The sequence below is a fragment of the Schistocerca nitens genome, chromosome 2 (assembly GCF_023898315.1).
Source record: "Schistocerca nitens isolate TAMUIC-IGC-003100 chromosome 2, iqSchNite1.1, whole genome shotgun sequence".
NCBI lineage: Eukaryota > Metazoa > Arthropoda > Insecta > Orthoptera > Acrididae > Schistocerca > Schistocerca nitens.
In genome coordinates this window covers 368,575,746-368,589,740 of record NC_064615.1, presented here as the reverse complement: position 1 = coordinate 368,589,740, position 13,995 = coordinate 368,575,746, and the positions used below count along the sequence as shown (strand labels likewise).

General features: G+C 38.0%; 1 protein-coding gene across 2 annotated transcripts in view; it reads right to left on the bottom strand.

Moving 5' to 3' along the window:
* The window catches only part of LOC126236190 (Golgi-specific brefeldin A-resistance guanine nucleotide exchange factor 1), a 321,970-nt gene that overhangs the window by 190,319 nt on the left and 117,656 nt on the right, over positions 1 to 13,995 (bottom strand). For both annotated transcript variants that reach the window (XM_049945293.1, XM_049945291.1), the window contains exons 14-17: positions 9,064 to 9,266; positions 2,935 to 3,058; positions 2,624 to 2,832; positions 2,223 to 2,459 (exon numbers count right to left, since the gene is read on the bottom strand). In XM_049945293.1, coding sequence (XP_049801250.1) covers positions 2,223 to 2,459; positions 2,624 to 2,832; positions 2,935 to 3,058; positions 9,064 to 9,266 — 773 coding nt within the window. The remainder of the gene's footprint in view (positions 1 to 2,222; positions 2,460 to 2,623; positions 2,833 to 2,934; positions 3,059 to 9,063; positions 9,267 to 13,995) is intronic.

Below are 13,995 nucleotides of genomic sequence, written 5' to 3'. Positions count from 1 at the left end.
ACAGAAGTTCACTCCTAACATGCCACTTTTTTTCTCCAACAGTAGTCTTATATGATATGCCTCTACAAAAAGGCCAGGGACTTGAAATGCTGATTTAGCTTGTGTATATCCCTTTGTCTTCTGCATCTTTTCACTTTATTCCCAGCAGTGACTCATGCCGTAATTTTTCTCTGTGGTGACCAGGCTTTACAGCAACTGGTGTCAGTTAATACATTGCCCTGAGAAACGTAGCTATTATGTAAAAATTTTCATTCCCTTTCATTTTTCTTTGGAAATTAGTAACAAATGTATACACTGATACCAAAATAAGTTTCTAAAGCTTGTTTTTGTTCGTTTCTAACATGAGCAACACGAGGTGTAGCAATACCTGTGAATTCTGAAATGAAACACGAGTGACAGCTACCATACTTGCCACGAGAGCACAGCTCTGACGCACAGACAATAAATGATTCAAGCAGCTGAGGGTCAAGAGACATTAAATGTTAATGGCAGAATCTTTGAAATAACAACAATAAAAGAATTCTAAGAATGTGTACAGGGTGTTTGTTTAATATCTTGAAAAATATGCATTGTTTAAAAAATGTTCGAGATGAGAAGTTAATATTTTTGAAGGAACTGGCCGTCCCTTAACCCAGACCACCTCCCACCCACCGGCGGATGACTATTTTTAAATGGGAACACCCCTCCCCTTTTTACTGCAGATTTGGATTCTATACCAAAAAATACCTTGATCTCATCTGAAACTTTTTTTAGATGTGTGGTAGATGGCACTGTAACTGGCACAAGAGTTACAGCAGTTGGACTGAAGAACACACCAAAATATGCCACCTAGATGATGAGAATTGAGGGGACTCACCTGATTTCGGTGAGTCCCCTCAATTCTCACCGTCTAGGTGACTTAATAACAGGCTATAGGGTGATCTTTGGTTCTCTCTAAATAATGGAAACAGTAAAGAATACGACGCTCTGAACCAATCTGTAAGTAGTCTTCTATGTGAAATAGCATATATATGGGCAGGTGGGGGTGAGGGTGGGTGGCTTTCTCTTCTCTTGAATGACACTCACCAAACAGACAAGACAGTGAGGAATGCATCCAACCAGTCTTTATATGGGTAGTGGCCACAGTTGCCCTTGACTTTACTGCATATGGAAGCAGTTTTCGACATAAGCCGCACAGATTGTTACATACTGATAAGTATACCATTATGAGAAAGGATGCTCTAAATAATGGAAACAGTAAAGAATACGACGCTCTGAACCAATCTGTAAGTAGTCTTCTTTGTGAAATAGCATATATATGGGCAGGTGGGGGTGAGGGTGGGTGGCTTTCTCTTCTCTTGAATGACACTCACCAAACAGACAAGACAGTGAGGAATGCATCCAACCAGTCTTTATATGGGTAGTGGCCACAGTTGCCCTTGACTTTACTGCATATGGAAGCAGTTTTCGACATAAGCCGCATAGATTGTTACATACTGATAAGCATACCATTATGAGAAAGGATGCATCTTTTCCTCTCCAAATCAAAAGGGCAGTTTCAGCAATTAATGAATAGAGGCTTACTGAATTACAAAGTGTGATTAAAAGTTTCACATACATGATGTGACTAGGACAAAAAAAATGAGGATCCTGATCTGTTGTCTATGTGCTGTCTATAATATTAATGAAAGTAAACAACACATTACCAAAAGCTTACAACTAATTTAAGTGTTGCACTTTTACTTCAAAATGAGATGGTGTGTTTCATATTGGGTGAAAAATGATCAACACTTCACAAAACTATTCAGATACATGCTAAGTTTGATCTAAAATTACCAAAAACTGACCTTAAAATTGTATATAACTCTTTAGTCAAAGTTTAGTATTTTACTTTTGAACTGTAGAGTATACAATGGTAATGCAATTTGCTCAGTAAAATATCAAATCAATAACAAATATAATTTATTTTTACACAGTCCTATATTACAGATATGCTGAAAATATAACAACATTATTCAACAGCTAGGTGATTGGACACCTATAATCAACCAGCTGTGGAACACTGTTACCTTTCAGAAAATTTACAATAGCTGAGGACTCGTAATCAACAAATGTGAACTTATTTCTTGCCCTAAATATTTTTCAAATGCAGTTATATTCATAATTGTATCATTAATTCCATACATATGTACTATAATTAACTGCAGTATGTTCCATAGAGCTTCATACAACTTAATGCTCACCGAAATCCTGATACTGCTTTCTGATATATGGTTGTATCATTGCTTTTATCGAAGATGTAACTTAATGCTGCCACAGTTGGGCCCCAAATGAGAGAGAATAGGTCATGATCAAACAATCCATTTGGAGAATGAATGAAAATACCATCCTTGCTGGCACCTCTTCGAAGTAAAACTTTCCATAGATAATTCTCTCTTACTAATCCTGTTTGCTCCGCTGGCATAACAATTTCTTCAGATCTTTAACAAAATCAGAAACACAAAGGTAATAATTGCCATAGTATTCATCAACAATTTAATTATTCATATTGTTTAAGCTTCCAACTGACCAACATGACCAACACTGATTAATAGAGAGAACAGAGAGTGAGAGAGAGAGAGAGAGAGAGAGAGAGAAGGCTTACCTGATAGCTTTATATATGTCATCCAACATTTCTTGATCAAAGTCTTCCCCACCATTCACTTTTTTCAGATTCCTTTTAAATTCTTCACATGTCATGGGGTTATTTTGACGCTTCACATTATAATTGTGCTGATCAACATTCAACATTATTACTGCATATGCCAACGTGAATGCAGCATCTGCATTTGCAAATGGTTCACCATTGCATTTCTGTAAATTATTATCCACCAATAATGAAGCTATTTGCTTTAGATATGGCACTCTAACTATTTATGAATTTTAATATGGTAGCCATGACATTTTAACACTCACATGCCAATGTTCTGCAAAATGCTCCATAATTAACGATATAAGTGGGGATTCTCCTGGTAGCCTGAAAGTTTCCAAGTACATACGCAAAGCTTCATCAATTCGCATATCAGAGAAGTCGAAAGATCTGTGAACAATACAAAAAACATGGTAGCATCATAATAATCACAATAAAAGAATGTATTAATCTCAGAAACTTCCATGTTTGTAACTAAGAGCCCTTTCCTCTGAATTGTTTTTATCAGTTATTCTTGCACTTTTCTACAGCACTAGTCTTTGAACATTTTTGTTCACATCCCTTCAGATCCACTTTAAAATGAAAGAAATGTATTTAAAAATAGGTTTCATTTGCAGAATATTAGAATTATATTAAAATTTTTAAGAACGTTTTTCTAACATTGAAGTATGAATTAAAGTTAAAGGAAATCCTAACAAAGCAGAAAGTCTCACTCAGAAACAAAAGCAGCAAAGAAATATGTTTTAGCATTTTAAAAATGAAAGCTCAAATTACCATGGACATACAGTTTAAAACCCCTTCACTCCCCCTCCCTCCCCTCCGCCGCCAAAAAAGGAGGGAACCGACACTTGCAAGATCCAAAGGATACAACACAACCATTGTTTAAGGCATCACAATGTTTGATGATTCAGGTAGAGGATCCTGGATTTTAGGGGGAAGGGTACAGGACTAATAACTACTGTTAATAAAGAAGGTGGAAGGTGTATTGCAAGGTAAAAGGGGGAAAAAAGAAGAAAAAGAATAGCAACAACAACAATGACAAAGAAACCATCCTTTACTGGTTACAAGAACACTATATAATTCAGTAATGAAATGGAAAGAATAAGGCTGACAAGAACTGTAATTAAAAAAAAATGATGATGTACTGTACATTATGTCCAGAAAAGGGAAGGGACTCCATTAAAATTAAATGTAAAGCACAAACATACTACAGCCAATTCTTTCGCCTACACAACCATGATAGAAACGAATTTGTAGGAGATAGCTCTCACTTATTAAAAAACCTGTAGCAGTTTTTATGCACAAGAAGACAGCCATGTGTATATGATGGAGCATCTTCACACATTGGCTCTCACTGTGAATTACCACCAACACATTTCTAGTAACTGATAACTAATTAAGATCAGCAGCAGAGGTACATTTTCTCCTAGAACAATGAAGGTAGACACATTTCTAGTAACTGATCCGGAACTGACAAGTAATAAAGATCGACAGGAGAGGTACGTTTTCTCCTAGGAACAATGAAAGTAGACATGAATGATTAAAGACAGCACCAAATATGTGAGCCGCAAAGCAAGAAAAGAAATCTTGTTTCTCTGATTACCATATGATTGTCACAATGGTTTGTAGTAATAGAAGTATCCTCACTATGGATATATTGGAACAAAAAGGACATCTAATCTAATTCTTGACGGATAACATTTGTACAGATGGTTACAGGGAGAATTAGGGCCTGGAATCAGTCTCGTTTTCTTGAAGTCATTTCTGTAACAAGGTAAAATGTACTCCACAGTGACCACAGTATTTTTAGTCGTCATACTTTCGAGCCTAGCAAGTACATGATAATGATTATGCTGGATGGTGATCATGATTATGACGATAATTATACACTTGTCGTACTCAGAAGTTCATGTCTATAAATACTATTTTCACTTTTCAATTTGTGTCATGGTGTTACACAAATTACTAAGAAAATAAAAGGCTAATTCCTTTCCATAATTTTACCTTTGACAGTATGATTAGTTATTACTGATGATTTTTAGATAAAATTAAGAAAATTAAATGAGTGAGCTATGGAGTGGTGACTGACATTTACTAAGTAATTACTAATTTCCTGCTACAGAGTGACTAAGTATTTTCAGTCATTATACTTCTAAGTGTGACAAGTAGGTACAGACATAGAAATAAAAACAATTAAATACTGGTTGATATCCTGACAGGTATTTCCATTTTGCTCTTAAATATACTTATTCACAGTAAGCGCCATGCCTGGTGGTCTAGAAGTACAGCAAGTGCCTGAAAACAGAGGTCGCAGGATTGAACCCATACATAATGAATATTTACAGTGTAAAATAGGAAAGTAAAAACTGAAATAAATATTTAATCATAGACAAATGAACTAATTGAGGAAGAAAATTCCTAACCTAAAAGCTTAAAAGACGGTACATACAAAATTATTTTCAATGGAAAAAAAGAGAAAAGAAAAGGGGAGCGAAACAAAATATTTGTAACAGATCATATTAGAACACACAAACCCCAAACCTAAACCGAAAGATTCAGATTATGTATGTTCTGAGATTAATAAACCACAGATCACATAATCAAGTGGACTGCTACAAGACTGTCACAATAACATACTCACATATAAAGTGCCAAGACTAAATATTGTGTTAAGATTACATGTTGCTGTAGAATAGTTCCTGTGTCTGGAGTCTTTTTAAGACAAAACAAATAAAGCAAAAACAAAATGTAAAGAAAAAATACATGCTGAATATATTAATATAACAACACTTTAACTTCAATATAACAGTCCCAAGCACTTGACCCATCATCATGTTATTAGATCAACAATTTGGCAACATTGCAGGTGACTTCCATCAGGGTGGTACATTTAGAATGAGACCATTGTTACATTCAGATATTATCTAGTGTTATTTCACATTGCTCCAAGTGATAATTCATCAAGAACATCACTGACTCAATTTCTGGTTGAGTGGCAGCAGTGTGTCTTTTATTGACACTAGTCTGTGATTTTAATTCCTGTAGGCTGACAGATGATAGAGGGCCAAACCAGTACAGGGAAAAAGACCTGCTCCAGCAGTGCCTGGTGGCACCGACAGCACAGTCTGTTCCATGCCTTCAGCTATTAAGTTTTATTGCCACGCTTGAATGCCTGGCGGGACAGCCTCGTGGATGCCATCTGCGTGCAGGCCAGCTACTGCTAGCAGCTAAGATGATGGTAGTCTGTGCCCTTTATCATAATTCCTAATAGAATGCTACTTAACAAACTCAATCATCTCTAGTATCTTCTTCTTAACTGGGGTGGCCAATATTTTGGCTTGCAGGTGATATCCGGGCACGAGTGCCAAAGCACTCAGCCTTGCTTCACATTCCCCCTACCGCCAAGCCTGTCTGAGTGCAAGGAGAAGGAAAAGGGGAAACTGCGAACATGCTGCATTTAAATGAAGTGCAGTTGCACTGCATGCTACTTGGTTTTATATTTTACAGGTCACAACAACACAGGCCACGGCCACAACAACACAGGCCACGGCCACAACAACACAGGCCACGGCCACAACAACACAGGCCACGGCCACAACAACACAGGCCACGGCCACAACAACACAGGCCACGGCCACAACAACACAGGCCACAAACAAAACAAATTTTTAATATTATTTAATTAATTTTGGTGCACTGAAGACATAATTTTTATCTGGAACAAACTGCTGGCACACAGACAGAAGCAGACTGTTTCACAGAATTCCCCATTCAAATTACCAAGTAACTGTCACATAATTTATTTTCATAATCCAAAAAAGGTCTTTCACACAAATATGTAGATCAAAATATTGTAGCACTTTTGTAACCTCATTATGGAGCTATGGAAACTACCTGAGGAAAGCAATGTAGATGTCTAGGTCAGCTTCAACATAAAAAGTTTTGTGATAATTGGAATTACCCTGTGGTCTATCAGTTACATTTGCACATGCACAGAAAGGTGTTCAACTGAAATGGCAAATGATAACAGCTTGGAAACAGATATAAGACTGACAATATTCTCAAAGCTTTATAAAACTTTCTTTATAATTCTGTCTAGGCCACACTGAATTCTTCAAACCTTTCATTTTCTTTAATGCCAGTGAGCTTAGGGAACTGGACTGTCTTTGTCAGAATGTGCCACTTCTATAATGTGATTTTCTTTTTAAATGCATTCCCATCAAATCAGAAAGAAGTTACTATGCAGTGTGCAGTCAAGTCCACTTAAAATGTGAAGTCTGCACTCCATTCCAAATGTTCTAGTTTTCACTCCTGCACCCCTGTTTCCTTCAAAAAATTAAAGTCTTAAATTGAGAAAATCATTCCAGTGATACCCTTTGACTTAAGCAGTGTACTTTGCAGTAATATATCAAGTCTCCATACTCTCTCTTTAGTTCCATTGCAAACAGTTGCAACAGACAATGAAAGAATGTAGAAATTTTACTATTCTTACTATCAATTTCTTCACGGGCTCCAGGCCTGCAAATTTTGCACAAAGTACTTTATTATGTGCAAAATGATGTATCTCGTCTGTTGATCATTGTAATTTTTTGCTCTTTCTTTGTTATCTAAATCTTTAAATTTTTTCTGCATGGTACTGTAATGTCATTTCATAGCAAATGTACACTACCTGTCAAGATTCCTACAATAGATTGCTAGACTGCCACCTTTGTGGAAACAGCCACTGCACCAGTGAATGTCCTTCATACCACAAACAAATAGCGAAGGTTAAATAGTGCTGACAGCACAATTCTGCTGAACTGAAGAGATTTGTGACACCTGAAAAATGCCGCAACTGCAATGCTAAATGAAATGTCATGCTGTTCCAGGTACTTCTGAGAAGGATCAAGCAATGCTAAGTGACAAGTCAGGCTTGGCCAGCCCACACCGCATGTGTGAAGTTTGGCATGCAGTGGCCAGTCCTGCCCTTAACAGTAGAAGTCTGCCTTGCCAGTACACAAGTTTCCCAGATCTGTATAGCTTTGCCACACATATTATAATATCCTGCTACTGCTGTGTTACTGTGTTGTGTTGTCCTAGCATGTCTCACCAATGTATACTAAGCAGCACTCGCAGACCACCCCACACTCGTGTGTGTGTGTGTGTGTGTGTGTGTGTGTGTGGAGCGGGGGGGGGGGGGGGGGGGGCTTGTCTGCAGCATCCTTCATGGAGCCTACTACCTCTCTTAGATTGAACTGATGCCTCCTCAGACTCCAAAAGATGATCATAGATTCTGCAATTTCACCCTCAAGTAGTCAAGTAGCCTGTCTCATTAATATGGTGTATTCAGTTTGTGTAATGAGTGCAATGTGGAAATTCACTGTTTAGATACCAAAACATCACACAAAGGTGGACTAATGAAACTATGATCCATTTTTGGAACAAGTGGCTATGACCAGTGAACAATACATAGCACTATGGAAATATATGATCCAACTAAAAGGAAGGACGAAATCGAACAACACAGCCCACCCTCTTAACACATCTGCAGAACGTCATTCATAGTGTGGTGAAGACTCTACTACTGAGTAGACATTGAGCTAATTTTCTGCAGCAGCAACAAAATCCAGAGATGTGCTAAGGTCTATGACAGATGCTGCTAACAAGTTCTAAATGTCTCAAGTCTACAACCGTAGCTTTAAGTGTGAAATTAATATGCATTGGCGAGACAGAGCGACCTACTGGAGAGCAGCTAAAATAACATGGGCACCTATGACTGACAACAAAGCAAGTCACTAACAGCAAAGTATCATAATGAGTGCAACAACACTATACAGTTATGCAAGGCTTACACACTACCTAACTATATGTAAATGTAGGCTTCCGTGGCCATTGTAACAGTCAATAAAATTCTTCTGGATTTGTGACCGCATTGTCAATTGTAAAATTCCAACGTTTCGGTGACCACTGCTAGATGCCTTTCTCAGAGTGTATTGCTAACTACAGTTAGCAATACATCCTGAGGAAGGCCAAAATTTTGGAATTTTATAGTTGACAATGCGCTCACAAATCCAGAAGAATTTTATTGACCACCTAACTATACCTTCGCCTTCACAACAAGGATAACAGATATGGTTGTGATAGACTTCATAAAACCTGAGACAAGCCCTTCCCAAATCATAAATATATCATCCTGATGAGGGGCCACTTTCAACAGTGGCAGAAATATTTGTCTGTATCATAACTCACCAACATCTTCACTTACTCATGAAAGTTTTAATGAAGATGATGACAGCTGAAAAATCCTGCATCATACGTGTCTTTACAAATGTTCAACACATCAGTTACAAGCCCTGTGCCTGACACTATAGAGTATTAGTAACTGTCATTACCTAAAAAGTGCTATAATCACTCACTTCACGAAACTGTCCAAGACCTGGAGATTGTTTCTATTGCTTATGTATTCGCCTATCATTTTTTTATCCAGGCGAGGATTCTCACGTAAGAACTGGACAACTTCTTGAGGATCAAGAGGTGTTGAGAGAAGATGGTGGTCTTGCAGAAACTGGATACCTTTCTTCGGTTTTGAATTGAAATGTTCAGTTCCTGTAGCCAGCAACTGAAAAAGGACCAAAGGAAAAAATTACAAACAATAACTAAAAATTATTTTAAAACCTAACATTTTAAGTTTATTAAGGTCTGACTTGGAATAAACAATTGTACTGCAATAGTTTTTTTTTTTTTTTTAACACTGTATCTAAACGTTTATGGACAGTAAAGAAAAATTAAAACATCACATTTTCCTAAAGATTGTTACTACCATCCAATAATTAACATCTAATATATCATTATTACATAATATTGCCCAAAAACATCAGGAACACTACATAACATTTTATCTTATACAGCAGGCTATAACTCTGTAATACACACATCAAAAGAAGTTTTGCATCACCTCAGTTCTAAGAGTTCCGGAACCTGTACAGAAAATTGGAATAGAGGTCAACATAAACACCATTTCTGTCCATTTTATTGCTCATGAAAACCACACATTGCATGTTGTACCACCATACAGCAACGCCTTCAGAGGTGGTGGTCCAGATTGCTGTACACACAGGTACCTCTAATACCCAGTAGCACGTCCTCTTGCATTGATGCATGCCTGTATTCGTCATGGCATACTATCCACAAGTTCATCAAGGCACTGTTGGTCCAGAATGTCCCAATCCCCAATGGTGATTTGGAGTAGACCCCTCAGAGTGGCTGATGGGTCACGTCGTTCATAAACAGCCCTTTCCAATCTATACCAGGCATGTTCAATAGGGTTCATGTCTGGAGAACATGCTGGCCACTAGTCAAGCAATGTCGTTATCCTGAAGGAAATCATTCACATGATGTGCACGATGAGGGCGCGAATTGTCATTCATGAAGACGAATGCCTCGCCAATATGCTGCCAATATGGTTGCACTATCGGTCAGTGGACGGTATTCACATACCATAGAGCGGTTACGGCGCCTTCCATGACCGCCAGCGGCATACATCGGCCCCACATAATGCTACCCAAAAACAGCAGGGAACCTCCAGCTTCTGCACCCGCTGGACAGTGTCTCTTAAGGTGTTCAGCCTGACCGCGTTGCCTCCAAACACTTCTCCAACGATTGTCTGGTATAAGGCATATGCAACACTCGTTGGTGAAGAGAATGTGATGCCAATCCTAAGCGGTCCATTTGGCATGTTGTTGGGCCCACCTGTACCGTGCTGCACAGTGTCATGGTTGCTAAGATGGACCTCGCCATGGACATTGGGAATAAAGTTGCGCATCATGCGGCCTATTGCACACAGTTAGAAAAAGAAGGGTGATAGAGGCAGGTGGCAAACAGGAACTAGCGGATGTCAGGGAGAGTGCCAGAATGAAGGCTACAAAGGACGGGAAATTCCTACCAGTGGAATTCAGACAACCTTGTGTTGAAGGAAGATGGTGGAAAGGAGATGGTGATCTGGGTCTCAGAGGTTTTGAAGCTGTTTAATTCTATCATATTATACTGAATAGCATGCTCCACAATGTAGCAATCCACTTGGTCTTTGGTCATAGTTTGGAGCTGGCAATTCATTCAGGTGGATAGTTGCTTTGGTGTTACATCAACATAGAACACTATGCAGTGACCACTGCCGAGTTGGTAAATGGCTTGCTAACTTTCACAGGTGACCATTACTTTTCTGGATTATGCAGTTCTAGTGACAGGGCTCAAATTGAAGATGTTATACAGTTGTATGGAAGAAGTCTTACACGGGGGTCTTCCTCGAGAATACGACACCTGGCGCAGGAGCTGGGAACAGGAGTGGCATAGATGTGGACAGGGGTGCACATCAGGGGTGTCCAAGAATTCAGCTCATGAGCTGTGTCTTGGCTCATGTGGCATAGCGCTCATCCTGGTTACATACTTCTCCCATCACCATGCCATGCTGTGCTGTGAGTGGGAAAGGTGGAAACTTCAAATTTATTTGCCAACGCAGTTACACTGCACAAGACTTGGTGTCATGTCTCAAATTTCTCAACAACATAGGTCACAAACTAAACAAATTTTCAGTATTATTTATTTTGGGCATGCTGAAGATATATTATAACTTTTATCTGGTACAAACTGTTGGCATATGGACAGGAGCAGATAATTTCACAGATTTTCACACTCAAGTTGCCATGTAATTGCGACTTATTTAGTTTCATAATTGAAAAAAGCTGATTCACACACACACATGCTGACCAAAATATTGTACAGCTTTTGCAACCTCGTTATGGAGACATGGAAACTCTACCTGAGGGAAACAATGTAGATGTCCTGAACAGCTTTAACATAAAAGGAAATATCTTTAAAATGGGAATTACATTGCAGATCAACGAGTTACATTTGCAAGTGCACAAGGATGGTTTTAACTGAAACAACAAATGCTCTTGAAAACAGCTCTAAAGCAGATGTAAGGTTGGCAATGTCCTCAAAACATTTAGAAAACCTGATTCTGTCAAGGCCACAATGTATTCTTCAAACCTTGTTTTTTATTTAAGGTCAATGAGCTAAGGCAACTGGATTGCGTTTGTCAGAATTTGTCCCTTCTAAAATGTGAATTTGTTTTTAAATGCATCCTCATCAAATCATAAATAAGTTATTTCTCACCTTTCAATGTCTTACTGTGTGCAGTGTGCAGTCAAGTTCACTTAAAGAGTATGGTCTGCAATCCATTCTGGATGTCATTTTCATTCCTGCACTCTGTTTTCCTTCATAATTTCAATGATGGAGGGTTTTAAATTGAAAAATCATTCCAGGCATGCCCCTTGACTTAAACAATGTACTTTGTAGTTATATATAGTCTCCATATTCTTTGTTCAGTGCTATCAAAAACTATTGCACAAATAATGTATGCGACTTTATAAAAGTTTCTGTTTGTACCACCAATTTTTTCTTGTGCTTCAATGCCTGCAAAAGTTGTGCAAAGAGCTCCTTGCTGGATAGAACAATGAATCTAGTCTGTTTGTAGGGAAGCAGCCTACTCACGCCGTAGTAAATTCACATCAGTCTTTCCATTGTGCACCAAAAGTCTGGCAGATAGCCATATAGCATTTAAAAGGAATCAAGGATAACCCCTGCTTAGGTCCCTTCGAGTATACAGTAAAAAAAAAATTGTGTTTATCTAAAATGTTGTGAGAAGATTTAGGAACTGCACTTCTAATACTTTTTTTAAATGTCTGATCTGAAATTATTCATATGCCCCTTAGAAGCCACAACTGCTTTAGTATTTATATTTTATGGCATAAAATGTAGTAAGCGAAACAAATTTATAACCTCTGTAATACAAAGACATGGTGCAGACTACTTCACTTCACTGACATTTTAAAAGAACCCCTTCCCTTTGTAAGGCAGATGTACTGGTTGCAATTTATGCACTTCTCTTCTTATCATGTTCATACTGATATGTTTGTGGTGGCAAAATGTCATCCCTGGTGGGCTAGTGATTATTTTCATTGTATCTCTTGTCTAAACCTTGTTTTGGACGAGGCTTGTATATTTTTCTGCTTTTTGAGGTATGAGGCTCATTTTTCTAACAATGACTCTCACTTTTTTGCCCTCCTCTTTCTGTCTGGACCAGCCAAAAGAACCTCTGCTAAAGACATACAAAATTTTGCAGTTTGGTTTTCATGGCAGTGCTTTTTGTGCAGAAACCAGCAGCTGACAACTGAATGATCTATGAAATGCAGTGAACACCGATGAAACACACACAAATCAGAAACCTGTAACAGATAACAAATCTGATCTTCTGTTTGAACTGCATAGAAAGATGCTAATGTGCAACAAAACTTTCCCATAAAAATATATAAAAAGTGCTGATAGAGCAAGTGGACAACCATGTCCATTGAAGCCTAAATTGTGCTAGTACAATTTTAATGCAAAATTACTATGCATAGACATGAATTTACTTCTAACTGTCAATAGTACAAGACTGTATACTCTTTTCCAAATAACCATTGCCCATGTATCTCCAAAATAATTCCATTTAACCTAATTATGAGCAACTGACATGGCAATGGCACAGTGCTTTCATCTTTACAAAATTCAGTTCCTTGCACCATGATCTACTAGCTCTAGGTAGCAGCATAGCAAGAGAAATACATGGTGCAGAACATACATAAATGTTGCAGATCAGTTGGAAGCAAGGCAAGAGACTCAGACCAGCAAAATAAATAAAAAATTGAGCCCCATTATCATGTAGGCTCAGGTGGGAAGGATTAAAAAAAAACAGTGGACTTAGAGCAGAATCCTAATCATGCTTACTGCTCATATTCCAGTACTAGTCAATATTCCAATTTGTTGCTTGTTTGTTGTTGACCCTGAAGGACAACGTTTTGCTTCATATTTGCAAGAAATGAAATGCACCACTTATTGGCTTTTCCCCCAAATTCTGTACTGATACAGCTAACAAAAAAGTATAGAATGGTTGACTCATTCATATCGTTCAGTCAAATCAAACAAGATACCTACTGTCTTTATCTTAACGTACAGTCCTAAAAGTGCCTTCTGTCCTGCATACATTGAAAATGTGAAAACACATTGTCTTGTTAAAATTCTTTAAGCCACTATTGCATGATGCTGCCATTTGGTACAAACCTTAAATTTGTATATAATATTAAGGCAATCACCTGTGTAAGCACAATGTTACTGTCTGGCAACACACACAGTCTGGCTGTATCAAGCTGGAATGTCTAACATCATTATGTAAACTTAAACAGTTCAAGATGGATAATTTTTGCTGAATGTCAAGTGTACATAAAAACATGTGGAAGCAGCTGAAAAAATGA